Source organism: Arachis ipaensis, chromosome B3, assembly GCF_059453495.1.
Source record: "Arachis ipaensis isolate K30076 ecotype BB chromosome B3, ASM5945349v1, whole genome shotgun sequence".
Taxonomy (NCBI): domain Eukaryota; kingdom Viridiplantae; phylum Streptophyta; class Magnoliopsida; order Fabales; family Fabaceae; genus Arachis; species Arachis ipaensis.
The window spans coordinates 143,376,811-143,391,537 of record NC_142438.1 but is presented as its reverse complement, the minus strand read 5'-3'; the positions used below and the strand labels follow the sequence as shown (position 1 = coordinate 143,391,537).

Sequence of the window (14,727 nt, the reverse complement as noted above, 5' to 3'; positions counted from 1 at the left end):
AAGAGATTTCGATAAGTTATGTCACTACCAGAAAAATATGGGACCGAAAGAATACTGTTGTCGACAACATTTTTGCTTATAATATTGCTGTAGAAATAGTAAAGCAAGATGAGAATTATAAACCAAAATCTATCAAAGAATGCAGATAGAGAGGTGATTGGCCAAAATGAAAAGACGCAATTCACGCTGAATTAACTTCACTTAGAAAACGTAAAGTTTTTAGTTCTATAGTCAAAACACCTGAAGGTATAGAACCAGTTGGATACAAGTAGATTTTTATGCGCAAACAAAATGAGAAAAATGAAATAGAAAGATACAAAGCACGACAGTATCACAACGGTTCTCACAAAAACCTAGTATTGACTATGTAAAAACATATTCTCCTGTGATGGATTCAATAACATTAAGATATCTAATTAGTCTGGCTGTGCATGAAAAGCTTGACATGTGCCTAATGGATGTTGTTACAGCCTATTTATATGGCTCAATTGATAACGAAATTTATATGAAAGTCCCTGAAGGATTCAAAGTCCCTGAAGCATACAATAATTCTCCGGAGATTTGTTCAGCAAAATTACAAAAATCTTTGTATGGATTAAAACAATCTGGACTTATGTAGTATAAACGTCTCAGTGAGTACTTATTGAAAAATACATTCAAAAATGATTGTATATGCCCATGTGTGCTCATAAAAAATCTAAATCCAAATTTGTTATTATTGCAGTATATGTTAATGATTTAAATATTATTGGATGACCTGAAGAGATTCCAAAAACTATGGATTATTTAAAAAGAGAATTTGAAATGAAAGATCTTAGTAAAATAAAATTTTGTCTTGGTTTACAAATTGAATACTTGAAGGATGGTATATTCATCCATCAGTCAACTTATACTGAGAAACTTTTGAAAAAAATTTACCTGGACAAGGCAATGGTGGTGAGATCACTAGATGTGAATCAAGATACATTTCGACCATGTGAAAATAATGAGGAGCCCTTTGATCCTGAAGTACCCTATCTTAGTGCTATTGGCACACTAATGTATCTCGCTAACAATACTAGACCAAATATAGCCTTTTCAGTAAACTTGTTATCGAGATTTAGCTCCTGTCCAACTCGAAGACATTAAAATGGTGTTAAACATATATTAAGATATCTTCAACGATCTGTTGATAAGGGTTTATTTTACTCCAACGAATTAACGTTTCAATTAATTGGATATGCAGATGTAGGTTTTCTTTTTTATCCGCATAAAGGTAGATCACAAACAGATTATTATTCACATGTGAAGGCACGGCTATATCCTGACACTCAACAAAGCAAACTATAGTTGCAATATCCTCAAATCATGCAGAAATATTAGCGATTCATGAAACAACTCGAGAATGTGTTTGGCTTAGGTCAATCACCCAGCATGTCCAAGATATGTGTGGCTTACCTATGAAGAAAATACCAACAGTCATACACGAATATAACTTTGCTTGTATACATCAACTAAAAGAATGATACATCAAAGGAGATAAAACAAAGCACATTTCACCAAAGTTCTTCTACTCTCATGATCTTCAACAAAGTGGTGATATAGATGTTTAACAAATTCGTTTCAATGATAATTTAGCAGATATGTTCACTAGAGCACTATCTACTTCAACATTTGAAAAGCTAGTATACAAGATAGGAATGCATCGACTAAGAGATATCAAGTGATGTAATTATCAGAGGGAGTAATACGGGTTGTACTTTTTTCCCTAACCATGGTTTTTATCCCATTTTAAATTTTTTCTGGTAAGGTTTTTAACGAGGCCGCTACCTAACATATTACAAGAAAGTGTACTCTTTTTCCTTCATTATATTTTTTTTAGTAAGGTTTTTTTAATAAGGCACTTGTCTACCATTACTACTAAGGATATCCAAGAGGGAGTGTTATAAATATATTTATTGTGGATGGCCTAGCGAGGTGTTGGCCTGTTGGGCCCTTAGTTAAAAGTTGGACCCTTAGCTATAAATAGCCCCTTTCATATTCTCTAATATACACAATTATTAATAGAATTATCTATCATTCTTCTTATTCTCTCTCCTCTTTCCCTCAAACCTTAATCCTTATTTTCATAACAAAATCTTAGTAGTGAAATACATTTTTGGTACTTGCTATGGTGTCTATATATAATTGCTTAACTTACTAAAAAGAGATTAAAAAAATAATGTTTAATTTTAAAATATAAAAATAAATAATTTTTAAATATTTAAAACTTATCATAAAAGATAAGTTCGACATATTTGACACTAAATTCATAGACATTAAAAAATTTGCCAACAATTTTTTGGACATAAGAAGTGAAATACATTTATATGGTAGTTTAATGAATTATTTAAAATTGAATTTTTAGTTCTTATATATATTTTTTAAAAAATTCAAAAACATTCAAAGTGTAAATAACCATTTTTACTCAAAAGATTTAAGTGTCCATAAATCTAATTATAAAAAGATAAAATTAATGTTGTGCCTATAAAAAATAGATTCCAGTTGAAAAGATTAATCAAAACGTAAAAACTATTCAAAATTTTCAAATTATCTTTTTTTAACCAAATCTAATTTCACAACGTCTCTTCCTCTTCCGCTTTCACCATTACACTCACCTTCAACTTGTCAAGCCCATTTTCATCGTCTTCCATCAATCCAACCACCACACCTCCCACCTTCTACTCCGATAAAGCCAGTCCATCAACTCGAGAGTCTCCCTCTGCTTCTTATCCTCCACGCCTCCATATCCTCAATGGCTCCGGTGTCACTATTTGGGGATGTTGCCTGACGCCTCTTTCGCAACACTTGAAGACAGTAGCAATTTGCTAATTACAAATTTTTTCTGTAGCAATCGTTTGACCATCCCACCGATACATTTGTCCTCTCTCAGAATTTTAATTTTGATAAAATTTTGAGATTTGATTTTTACTTTTTTTTATCCTTCAAAATAATGAGAATTTAATCCTATATTAGATCGGTAGCATACTATAATAGAATAAGGATTTTGAATTTCTTTGTGAATGTTGTGTGCAGTTTTGTTTTAGCTTTTTAATAATGCAATCTATAAGAGCAACTCCAATGGGCATATGTTGAGGCCCTGTTCCTGACAAAAAGGAAACTGGGACCGTTGGAGCAAAATGGAGTGGGGACCTTGCACAAGGACCGATGGGACAAAGTCCCTCTGAACGGGGACTGAGAGCAACAAATAATAACTTGCCATTTGGCAAGTTATTATTTAAATAAATAATTATATAAAATTTTAATTAATTATATTAAATAATTATATTAAAATAAATAATTATATTAAATAATTAAATAATAATTAATTTAGTAATAATTATAATAATTAATTATATTAAGTAATTATATTTTTATTTAATTAATGATTTATATTAATTATTTAAATAATAGTTAAATTATAATTAATTTATTAATAATTATAATAATTAATTAGATTAAATAATTAATTTTTATTTAATTAATAATTTATATTAATTATTTATATCAAAAATAATATTAAATATTATTTATATTTATATTATTATATTAAATTAGTCGTTGTAAAAATAATAGTTGCATAAATAATCGTTAGAAACTAGCCGTTACTATGTTACCGTTATTATTAATAAATTAATATTTTTTTACTCTATATATACCACTTAGATACACTTGTATTCTCACACTCTCTACTACTCTTCTTCATCTTTTTCCAAGTTCACAATGCTTGTCGTCAACTATAGAGTTTAATTATGTTTTTCTTTGTATTAAGTAATTTTACAAATTAGTGTAACTCCGAATTCATCTATTGTGTATTATTGTTATATATGAATTTATTTAATATTAATATCTTTTAATAGTGAATTATTTTTAAATTTAAATATTTAAATTACATTATTAAAAAAAATTAATTACATTAATTACAAGTATTTTAATTAATTAATTAAGTGGGACCACAACAGGGACTAAAGTTAGTTCCTCCTAATGGAGAAAAGAGAGATGTTTTGAGTTCCTATTTATTGTTTATGACGCAAAGCTGATGTGGAGTTACTTTTTATGACAGGTGGGCCATAAACAGGAACTGAGATGAGTTCCCTATTGGAGATGGTCTAAGAGAACATTGCAGTTATCAATTCTTTTTGGCACACCGACAACCAAAAAAAATGAACTCAATAAGATTTATTGGTGGTGTCAAAAATGGGTGTTACGATGATAGTGAAAGGGAAAAAAAGGTTGTGGGATTAAATAGAAATGATGAAAAAATATTAGAAAGAATAATTTAAAAATTCTTAATAATTTTTTAAGTTTTAGTTAATTTTATCAACTGAAATTTGTCTTTCATCAGTTCATGAGTACAATATTAATTTTATTTTTTCATTGATAAATTTCTTAACTGATAAATTTCTTAACGCATAAATCTTGTGCGGTCAAAAATGATTATATACTTGACATTCAGAACAATGGCATAGTTTAATGAACCCATAACTAAGAAAGTTTCATGCATCTCATTTCAGCTTAAAATCGTGTTGGACTGATGGCCTCCCGTCCTTTGCTCAATATCTTTGGTCAAGAAAAAGCGGTGCAGAGAAAATGGCACTGCCACTTGAGCAATTGAGCTTATCTGATCTCATTTAATAGGGATACTACAATTCCTACCTGTATAGTGGTTATATATATATATATATATATATATATATATATATATATATTGTGTTTATTTAATTTTATGTGATAAAGATTGTGATTTGTCTGCTGGCAATCAACATTTTGGTAAGTTGTATTTTTGGATTGCATTTGTGCGAAACTTGGGTGAATTTCTAAAATGGAGAGAACTAGAGTTATCCGCGATTAGGGAATAACATCTCGAGAGTTGAGAAGAACAGGTAATGAATGTGAATAAACACACAAGCAAATACTTGAATTAATTAAAGAAAAAAACTGAGACTATCACATCATATCATTCAAAAGTGGCCACAGTAGTCATAAAGAGGTAGTAAAGATGGGGATTAGAGAGAGCTAGGGATTGAAAATTGATTGAGCTAGATAACCCTTTGAATAGTCCAGATTTCATTGCCTTTGGCGAGAGAAGGGTCCCCTTTCAAGGTTATCTGCTTCCCCGCCACCTCAACCTGTATGACCGGCCCATGATCCATTAGCATCCACCCAAGCTCCGAAACCCAGTCCGAACCTAACACAATGTCTCCACCTTCTCCAAGATCAACCACGAAGAAATCACGTCTTATTTCCATTTTCGCCCCCTGAACCTTAACCGTTAAATCCTTGCACAACCCTCCGTTATTCGCCATTTTTCCATTCACGTAGGCGAACCGCTCACGGGTTACCGTCGTCGGGAGCCTCAGCTCCTTCACCACCCTCTTCGCGATGAAGCTGTCACTAGATCCAGTAGACAGCACTATCACCACTCTTCTCCCCTCGATCTTCCCCCAGAACTTCATCATCCCACACTTCGTGTTCCGGCACCTCGCTTCGGCCACTTCCGACAGGTCCATCAGATCAGAGAGTGATTCCGCCTCGAAGGAGCTCAGCTCCGCCTTCACGTCCTCCCTAAGCCCGTTTACGAAGATCGACCTAAAAACGACGTCGCTCACCTTCTCGAAGAGGTCGCGGTATTCCTTAACAGTGCCAGTTTGACGGAGGTTGAGTAACACGGCGAATAATTTCTCGGCGGCCTTCGTCTGGAAAGGGCGCACCTCCGCCTTTGTTCCGCTACCTGCACCTTTCTCTTTCTTTCTCTCCATGGCAATGCCAGTGGTAACTTCCTTCCCTTCTTTTTAAAACGGCTTTTTGTGTAAGTACCCATTTTGCCCATGCTCAACTCACTACCTGCCACGTATAATCGCATTATTCTCCTACACTCCTTCTGTGTTCTATGCCCTGTGTGTGTCACATCACACTAACATCTGTATAATTTTCTTATCTTTTTTTACAGTAAATGCAATGATGCCTAAAAGATAATACTTATTTATCAAAAAAATAATAATAATAATTAGAAATTAATATTTAATTTAAAAAATATAAAAATAAATAATTTTTAAAAAAATTAAATTTATTATAAAAAATAAATTAAGTAAAACACTATAAAATTAGTCTTTTCTCATAGCCCCATTTAATATTTCGAGTAAAAAACTCAAATGAGCCAAGGGCTGAGCAAAATTATCCATATCCGCCAAATCAAAAATTGAGACAACATTCCACCAGAACATATTTTTATATAATTCGAAACAATAGGTTTCGAACTAGATATGTATGTAATTCGAATTGAATGAATTCGAATTACTCCAAATCACTAAACCCACGTAATTCGAATCAATTCGTGTCGAATTACTACCATGCAGAATCAAAGGTAATTCGAATCAAGAAGATTCGAACTAGCTAAGGGTAAATCGAATGATATCAATTCGAATTACTAAGAAAATGTGACGAATGACGTTTTTCGAGACTTAATGATTCGAATTACTACTCCTTCGTAATTCGAATTGATTGGATTCGAATTATATTTATATGGTGCGGATCAAGTTGTTTCGAATTAGTGTGGAGTGGAGCTCTATATATATGCAGCGAACTCATGGAGCTGTGAACAAAGAAGTGAGATGGCTAGTGAGGATAGTTTTCTAGTGCTGGTACACCATAGAGGATCGGTTAAGAGAAAAACTCGCTCTGGCGTGAAGTTCACTGATAAGGATCCTCTATGTATTGTCGTGAGTCCCACCACCAGCTACGATGCTTTCGTTAGCTCCGTGCTTGTCAAGCTTGGTCTGGAAGGAGTGAAAAGGGTTAAGAAGTTTTACTATCGCATTCCAACCACGGTTCTCCATGATACGGTGAAGTATGATTGTTTCACCATTGGGAGTGACGAGGACTTGCAGGACATGTTTCTTTCTCGTAGGCAGTTTCCCGAGGTGAGGACACCAGAGCTGTTGGCAAAGTTGGTTGACGTGGTATCAAGCTCGGGTGGGTCGAACCGCAATGCCAACACTATAGCCACGGTGGCCGGTTCAAGCTCGAGACCTGTGGTTGCTTCCTCCTCCATTCCAGTGTATGAGCCAGCGGTCTAGCCTGCCGCCTCCCCATCGTTTGCTGTTGATCTTAGCGGCAATGTTGGAGACGAGGTTGGATATGGGGAACATCTTCCGACCGACGTACGGTGTCCTACACCGGCTGGAGTGGGAGAGGGCTTGTTTGATGATGCAGATGACGATGATCTCGAGCCGGATCTTATCGCCGATGAAAGCGGCGATGATGTTGGAGCGAGCGATCCGATAAGGGCTACTGGTGGAACTAGTTCTGGCACACAGCAGTATCCACCCCATTTTTCATCTTTGGACCTGGAAGCCATGAGACAGGATGAATATCCTGGGCAGCTTGCTGGATTTGGCGCTCAGGATACGGAAGGGTCCGCCGGTATGATAGAGTTCCAGGTTGGTCAACAATTTCAGGACAAAGATGAGGCGCTGTTGAGTGTGAAGACGTACAGCATCCGCCGAGGGGTATAGTACAAGGTAGTTGAGTCTGACTATCGAAGGTACGTGGGAAAGTGTTCAGAGTTTGGGAATGGGTGCACATGGTTGATTCGGTTGAGTCTCCGGCAACGTAAGGGCATCTGGGAAGTCAAGCGGTACAACGGAGGTCCACAACCAAGCCCAGCGTCAGTGTGCGTCGACGGATCTCCCATACCAGATCCATACCACTCACCATCATGCCCCCCCTACTGGGCCTGTCAACCCCGACTGCCTCACCTCGTCCAGCTGCATCTCTCACAGGGTGGTGGATATCATCCCTAGCATCAACCCCCATCCTCCTACGTCCACCTCCACGTCGTCTCCCTCGACCCCTACCTGCGTCCTCAACCTCATCCATGGCATCATCGAGCCAGGCATGCTCTCGCTGGCTACGACGTGTGCCGACTCGAGCTCGCCTCTCAACACGACGTCTGTCAGGAACATCGTGGACTCGGTCCATCTCAGGAACTCGGCCTGGACCCCTCTGAGTCGCCTCACCCGGAATAGGAATACCTCGTGGATCGCCCAAGTACATCTCTGGCGACAGGAATCTCTTTCCATGCTGATGCCACCATGTCAAGAACTCATGCGAGGGGCCGGGGTCGGCCACAACGTCGAACTGTAAAATGTGATCCGCACGCTCCTGCCAGTGAAGATGCCAATCAGCTAGCTGCGCCGGGAACCAACGGTCACCTCCTCTCCCGTCCTTCGACATCAAGAAGTCTATGTTCAGGGCGGGACGCGGTGGGGGCTGTACGCCGCCAAACTGCGGTAGCACTCTATCAACCTGATGCCACTCAACAACCGCAAAATATATCAAGGACGTCACACACCGCCATAACATCGTATGCCGAGGCTCCAATACCTCCGGATGGACAACCTGGATGACGTCGAGTGCGCTATAGGACATCCATATGAACTGTAAACACCGTAAACATTCTATTAAAAGTCACTCTTAAACTTTAAAAACTTAAAGACTGACTAGCTACACATACGGCTGATGGTACTTACATCCCGAGGCTGTAACAGGTCGATCTTCAGGCGAGCCATCTGAACCCTAGGCCCCTTGTTGCTAATCCTAGGATTGTAACCAGACCACCTGCGTAATAAGTAAAGGTTTATAATGCATTCGTGAGTCATACTAAAGTGAATACCATAACGATACGTAATACAAAAAACTAAACGTACCTCGAGGCAAGGGGCCAGCTAAACGCATCACACCGGGAGGGCCTAAAGGACGGAAACCTCCAAAAGATCCAAGACTGCAGTAACTGTAGCGGCCCAGCTAACTTCACAACATGTCTGTTAGCGACTCTGCACATGCATCGGTACAACCATGCGAGCGCCGCCGACCCCCAACTGTAGCCACCCATCTCCTCGAGTCTAGCAACAAAGGGTAGCCATCTGATGTGTATACGATTGCCGGACTTGTCGGCAAACAGCTGCGTCCCCAACAACATCATGATATAGGCACGGGCAAAGCGCCTAACTGTCTCCTCGTCAGCCCCTTCGGGACACTCTCCAAATGTCTCCTGAAACCATGTACAGTTGACTGCGAATTTTTGAACTTGGTTTTCAGGAGGCAGCACACCAAGCAACTCATGGAACCACGTCCAAGCTGGCCTACCACCCTCAATGTATAGGTGGAAGTCTGTCAGGCAACCACTAACGTAATGACCGTCCACCGGCAACCCCAGCTAGTATGCGACGTCCTGAAGGGTGATGGTGCACTCTCCAAACGGCATGTGGAAGGTATGCGTCTCTGGACGCCACCTCTCGATGAATGCACTGACTAAAGGCTCGTCTAGTCGGAACCATCTGTCGTTCAACCTCGCTAGATGGTACAAGCCGGCCATCTGCAGATACGGAACGTACCTCTCATCAAGCCGCATCCCCTGCTGCCGCCTAACGCTGGATATGCAACGCTGAGGCTGGACAGAAGATGAACCGCATAATTAGAACATTTTCAGAAACCACTGACATATGCAACTCATATCATAAAGAACAAAAATCACTTCCCCAAACTGCTAACATACGCTAAAACCACTATCCAAAACCATTAAAAAAACCCACTAACAAAAACGGGTAAAACAAAAACCACTGGCACACACCACTTTACTAAACCACTACACTAAACCACTATCCTAAACCACTAACAACAACATAAACCACCATCCTAAACCGTTAACAAAAACCACTATCATAAAACCACTACCATAAACCCACTATAACATAAACCACTAACATAAAACCACTATCATAAAACCACTACCATAAACCCACTATAACATAAACCACTATCATAAAACCACTTTCATAACATAAAACACTATAAACAGCGCAACATCAGAGACCACTAACCTCGTCGTTGATCACCCCGGCGATATGAGCAACTCCATCCAGACGGTAAAGCCTCCCCGGATCGTCTCCCATCGCCTGAATATGCCAATCCGGTGAATCTCGGCCCAAATATTGGTCGTTTTCTCTGGGATTTGGTGGGGTTTGAGAATGAGAAAGTGATTCGAATGAACTTGGTTCGAACTCCTTATATAGGCGAGTTCAATGTAATTCGAAACGAATCAATTCGAATTACTTACAGTAGCCAAAAGCACATAATTCGAATCAATAAGATTCGAACTCCTTTGTCCTTTTCCTAGTAATTCGAATTATTAGGATTCGAACTTCTCTCTCATAATTCGAGTTAAGTTCACTCGAATTACTTGAATTTTTTCGCTCTTAATTCGTTTTGAATTGATTCGAATTACGTGGGTTTAGTGATTTGGAGTAATTTGAATTCATTCAATTCGAATTACATACATATCTAGTTCGAAACCTATTGTTTCGAATTATATAAAAATATGTTCTGGTGGAATGTTGTATCAATTTTTGATTTGACGGATATGGGTAATTTTGATCAGCCCTTGTCTCATTTGAGTTTTTTACCCTAATATTTCATTTCAAATTTTACATTGCAGCAGGGTACTTGATTAGGGAAGAAACAACAGTTTAATTTGAATCTCATAATAATTTGATCAATTCCTTTTGCATAAAGTAAAAATGGAAAAGAAAGATCGTCCATAAAATTGGACATCACAGAACAACGGTGCCTTTTCTGAATACTACAAGAGAAAATTAGCTTATGTATGATATAAAATGCTAGATTATTAGGAACATAGTACAAATATGTAATAAGCAATTTGTCTTGTGATCAAGGTCCAAAGATGGGATTGGTGTAGTAGAATTGAACAATGAGGATATACAAACTTATAGGCTCATAATAAACATTACATCTTTTATCATTAATTTTGAATCACATTTCTTACTATTTTACTATAGAGTTTACAATACAAAATTAATAGTGTAGGTTTTGGCCTCTCTAGAGTGGTGGTGTTGTAAGTACTTTTTGTGAGCTAATATTCCTTCTGTACTATTCATATAAATATGGCAAAAATATTTTTTTTAATTATTTATTTCGTCATACTTAAAAAATGTATTTAAAAAATATATATTAATAATAAAGGTATAGATAATGAATAAAATTAAAAATTTAAGAGAACAAATAATTATATTAATTATTTTAATTAATATTAATTTAAACAACACTGTTTTTTTAAATTAATACAAATATTTTTTTATTTCACAATAAATTTTATTCAAAGCACAAAAAAATAGTAAATAGCAAATTAGAACCCTTTACCGACGTCTCGAATACGAATCCTCAACTTTTTTATGAGTATAACTAATTTGAATTGGTTAAATGTTTAATTCAATTGTTCGCTTAACCAAGGGTTTTTTTTTTAAATAAATAAAAAAATAGATTATTTCCCTAAATATATAAAGATAAAAACTATTATCAAAATACGTAGCTATTTTAGCTGCAGCATATGCGAAATGAATTATGCCTCCAATTCAAGTCTAGTGTCCATAAAATGGTGCTGGGGATCCATGTTGCTGCTGCTGGCACCCACGAAATGGGCAATACAAGGGTGGCAGACGCCAAATAGCGCTAAATCCTTGGTACTACACACGAAATGGACGGAACTTTCCACATCACCTTCTCCCTTCGTATCTCAATTATTGCATCCCAACTATGATAAATATCATATCAATCCTTGTTTATACATGTTGCTCATAGTATCAGTGGAACCGATTAAATTTGTATTAGATAGAGCCAATCACCTTAGTAACATGTTTCCCAAAACCTATATAACAAAGGCATAACCCGAACACTTTAAGGACTAATTTGATGTAATTTTATCGGGTTTAGAGTCGGGTACGGGTCTCAAAAATAGATCCGGTCATTATTTCGGGTTGGGTCCGGGCCATAGCTCGGGTCACCCGAAGTCGGTCCGGTGGCCCGGTCATCATACACAATTAATATTTTGTGTTATTAGTAATGGATCATAACTATTCTTATGTGGAATTTAAGTATTGTAAACCTTAATATTTTGTGTTATTAGTCATTATAAGACTATAAATTAATGTTTTATGATTAGAATGCATAAGACTTTAGACTAATACATAAGATTGTGTTATTTGTATTGCTTTAAATATTTGGTATTATTAGACAATATTAGTATTGGTTGTGGTTATGTTTTAGTATTGATTGTGGTTATGCTTTAATTTTGAAGAAGGGTTGGTTCTTGTTATATTTTTCTAAGTGAATTTTACCATGTTAACTAATGGTTGGAGTCTTGGAATTTTGGATATTTTTACATGCTAGCTTACAAGAAGGTATCAACGTAATGTAATGTTAACGGCCCAGTTTTCACCCGGTTTTCACCCGGTATAATTGTAGCCCGAAAGTGTATTGGTTTCATCGGGTCTAGGGTCGGGTTCGGGTCTAATAAATAGACCCGGTGTATATTTCGGGTCGGGTTTGGGTCACATCAAACCCGGCTTCACCCGGCCCATGTGCACCCCTATCTGTTACTAACAACGTTAACTTTGCTGACGTGGCACATTAGTTTTTTTTTTATCATGGGCTGTTAAGCCCAAAAAATAAAAACAGATCCTAACTACCCATAACGCGACCCACCCGTACCCACCCCTAAAATCCTTCCTCAACCATCTGAGTAGCTTCAAGTCTCCATTCCTGTCTCGCTACAACACAACCTCCGCCACCTATCAAGCGTCTTAGAGCCTCTGCTCCACAGCTGCTGCCTCTCTCTGCTATCGGTTTGGATTAAGTCTTTCACATTTGGAGAGAGATCTGACTTACTTTGGAGTTTGGATTTTGGAAGTCATCTCTGTGAAAACGATTTTTCTTCTCTCTGTCGCTTTCGTTAGGGTTATTTAACAAATATTCTTGGTGCTTAAGCTTATATCTCATCCTTCACCACACTGGTATGTTTCATCGTTGTAGCTCCCTTTTATTACTACTATTTTATATCGTGTGAAATTTTCATTTTTTGAAGCTGTTGTGTCCAAAGATGGTGTCTTTTTTGGGGCATATCAGGTGTGGTGGTGTGATCATTCATGGTACACTGATCATGCATTTTTGTTTTTGTGTTTTTTATTCTAGTAATTTTCTGGTTTATCTTTGGGTTGCATTTTGCATGCTTGGTTTTGTTCATAGAACGAGGTCTTATCTTTGCTTAAACATTTAAAATTGAACATTTTCTCTTGGTTAATTATTTTGCATGTTTGAGATTGTGATGATGCTATGTTGATTCCTTTGTTTATTTTGACATGCACCGAATTGGATTGGGGGTGGAAAGCGAGCATTATACTATTGATGCGGCGGCGGTGGCAGCAGCTGTGGAGCGGGGGCTCTAAGACGCTTGATAGGTGGTGGAGGTTGAAATTTAGGCAAGGCATGGTATCTCTGCAACATCCGGTGACGATGGTGGTGGTTACTGGAGACGGTGCGTAGCGTGAAGCTTGAAGAACCACCATTGCGGGGGTTGTATTGCAGCAGGATGGGAATGGAGGGTCGAAGCTACTCAAAATCTCAGATGGGTTGAGGAGGAATTTTCGGAACGGGTACGGGTGGGTCGGTCTCTGGGTAGTTAGTGTTTTGTTTCTGTTTTTTAGATGACCAAAAAGACAAAAAAAAAAAACTAACGTGTCACGTCAAAAAAGTTAACGTTGTTAGTGATAGAATAGACGGAGGGACTAACGTGATTAATTTTAAATCTTTCGAGAACGATTTTGATTAAATTTATCTTTCGATGACGAAAATGGAGATCGGGATATTTTTCAGGATAATTTTGACTATTAACTCATTTCGTGGGCGCGAGACTTAAATTGGAAGCATAACCCATTTTAGTTTGGCTGCAGTTGAAATGGTTATACGTATTTTGATAACAATTTTCATTCTGTGTATGTGTATTTATAGAATTAATCTATTTTTTTATTTATTTAAATAAAAAAGTCTTTAACCAAGTATCGCGTGCTGCGAATTAATTCTTAATGTGTTGAATTAGGAGATATCATAGACAACTAAAAATAAAAAACTTTTCTATGAGCATCTTGATGACGGTGAACCTCAAAGATTTGCATCTTGTCTTGGGTGATTCTTCGGTGGCAGCTTGTGTTTTCTTGGAACTTTGGCCGTTCCTAGTGGCCACATCCTCCTCTTGGCGCTTGGGCAGCCTCCAGCTTTGGAGGTATCCATTACAACCAAGTCAAATAGATTTGATAGGATTCATACCTCAAGTTCAAGATTGCCGACCTTCCTCTCTTTAATCTCTATCTATTCTTCTGCGAATTCGCGCATTTTCCTTCCTTAAAATTGATCTGACTACCTTAGGAAGGTTGAGTACACCGGCCAGCTTGCAGCTATTCATATAAAGTCAAAGACAAAACGGCGTGAGTTAGTTCGTTCCTCATCAGAAGTATTTGTTTTTTCGATTTTAAAAATTACCTGAACAAATTATAGAGAATAAATTGGAGAAACGATATTGTTGTCATCTTCTTCTTTCAAGTTTTCAATATTTTAAATTTGTCATTCTCATGATGGGGTTGGACTCAAACACTCAAATTAACATGGATTGAATCGCAAGAAATAATAAATTAGAAGTCATATATGAGTTCACATATTTAAAATAGTGCATATCTAATGAAATTATGATTTTATAAACTCATCTCCTTATGTAAGTTATGATTTTATAAACTCTTCTCTTTGCCTCATTTTTAGACTATTAATTGTCTTTTAAATTTAATTGATCTAAAAAAATGAATTATC

At 37.1% G+C, this 14,727-nt stretch overlaps 1 protein-coding gene across 1 annotated transcript; it reads left to right on the top strand.

Moving 5' to 3' along the window:
* The first annotated feature begins 6,629 nt into the window (after positions 1-6,629).
* On the top strand, positions 6,630-7,532 carry LOC107633876 (uncharacterized). The gene is made up of 2 exons (XM_016337471.1): positions 6,630-7,075; positions 7,130-7,532. The coding sequence occupies exons 1-2, from the start codon at positions 6,630-6,632 to the stop codon at positions 7,530-7,532; spliced, it is 849 nt and encodes a 282-aa protein (XP_016192957.1).
* Positions 7,533-14,727: the final 7,195 nt, after the last annotated feature.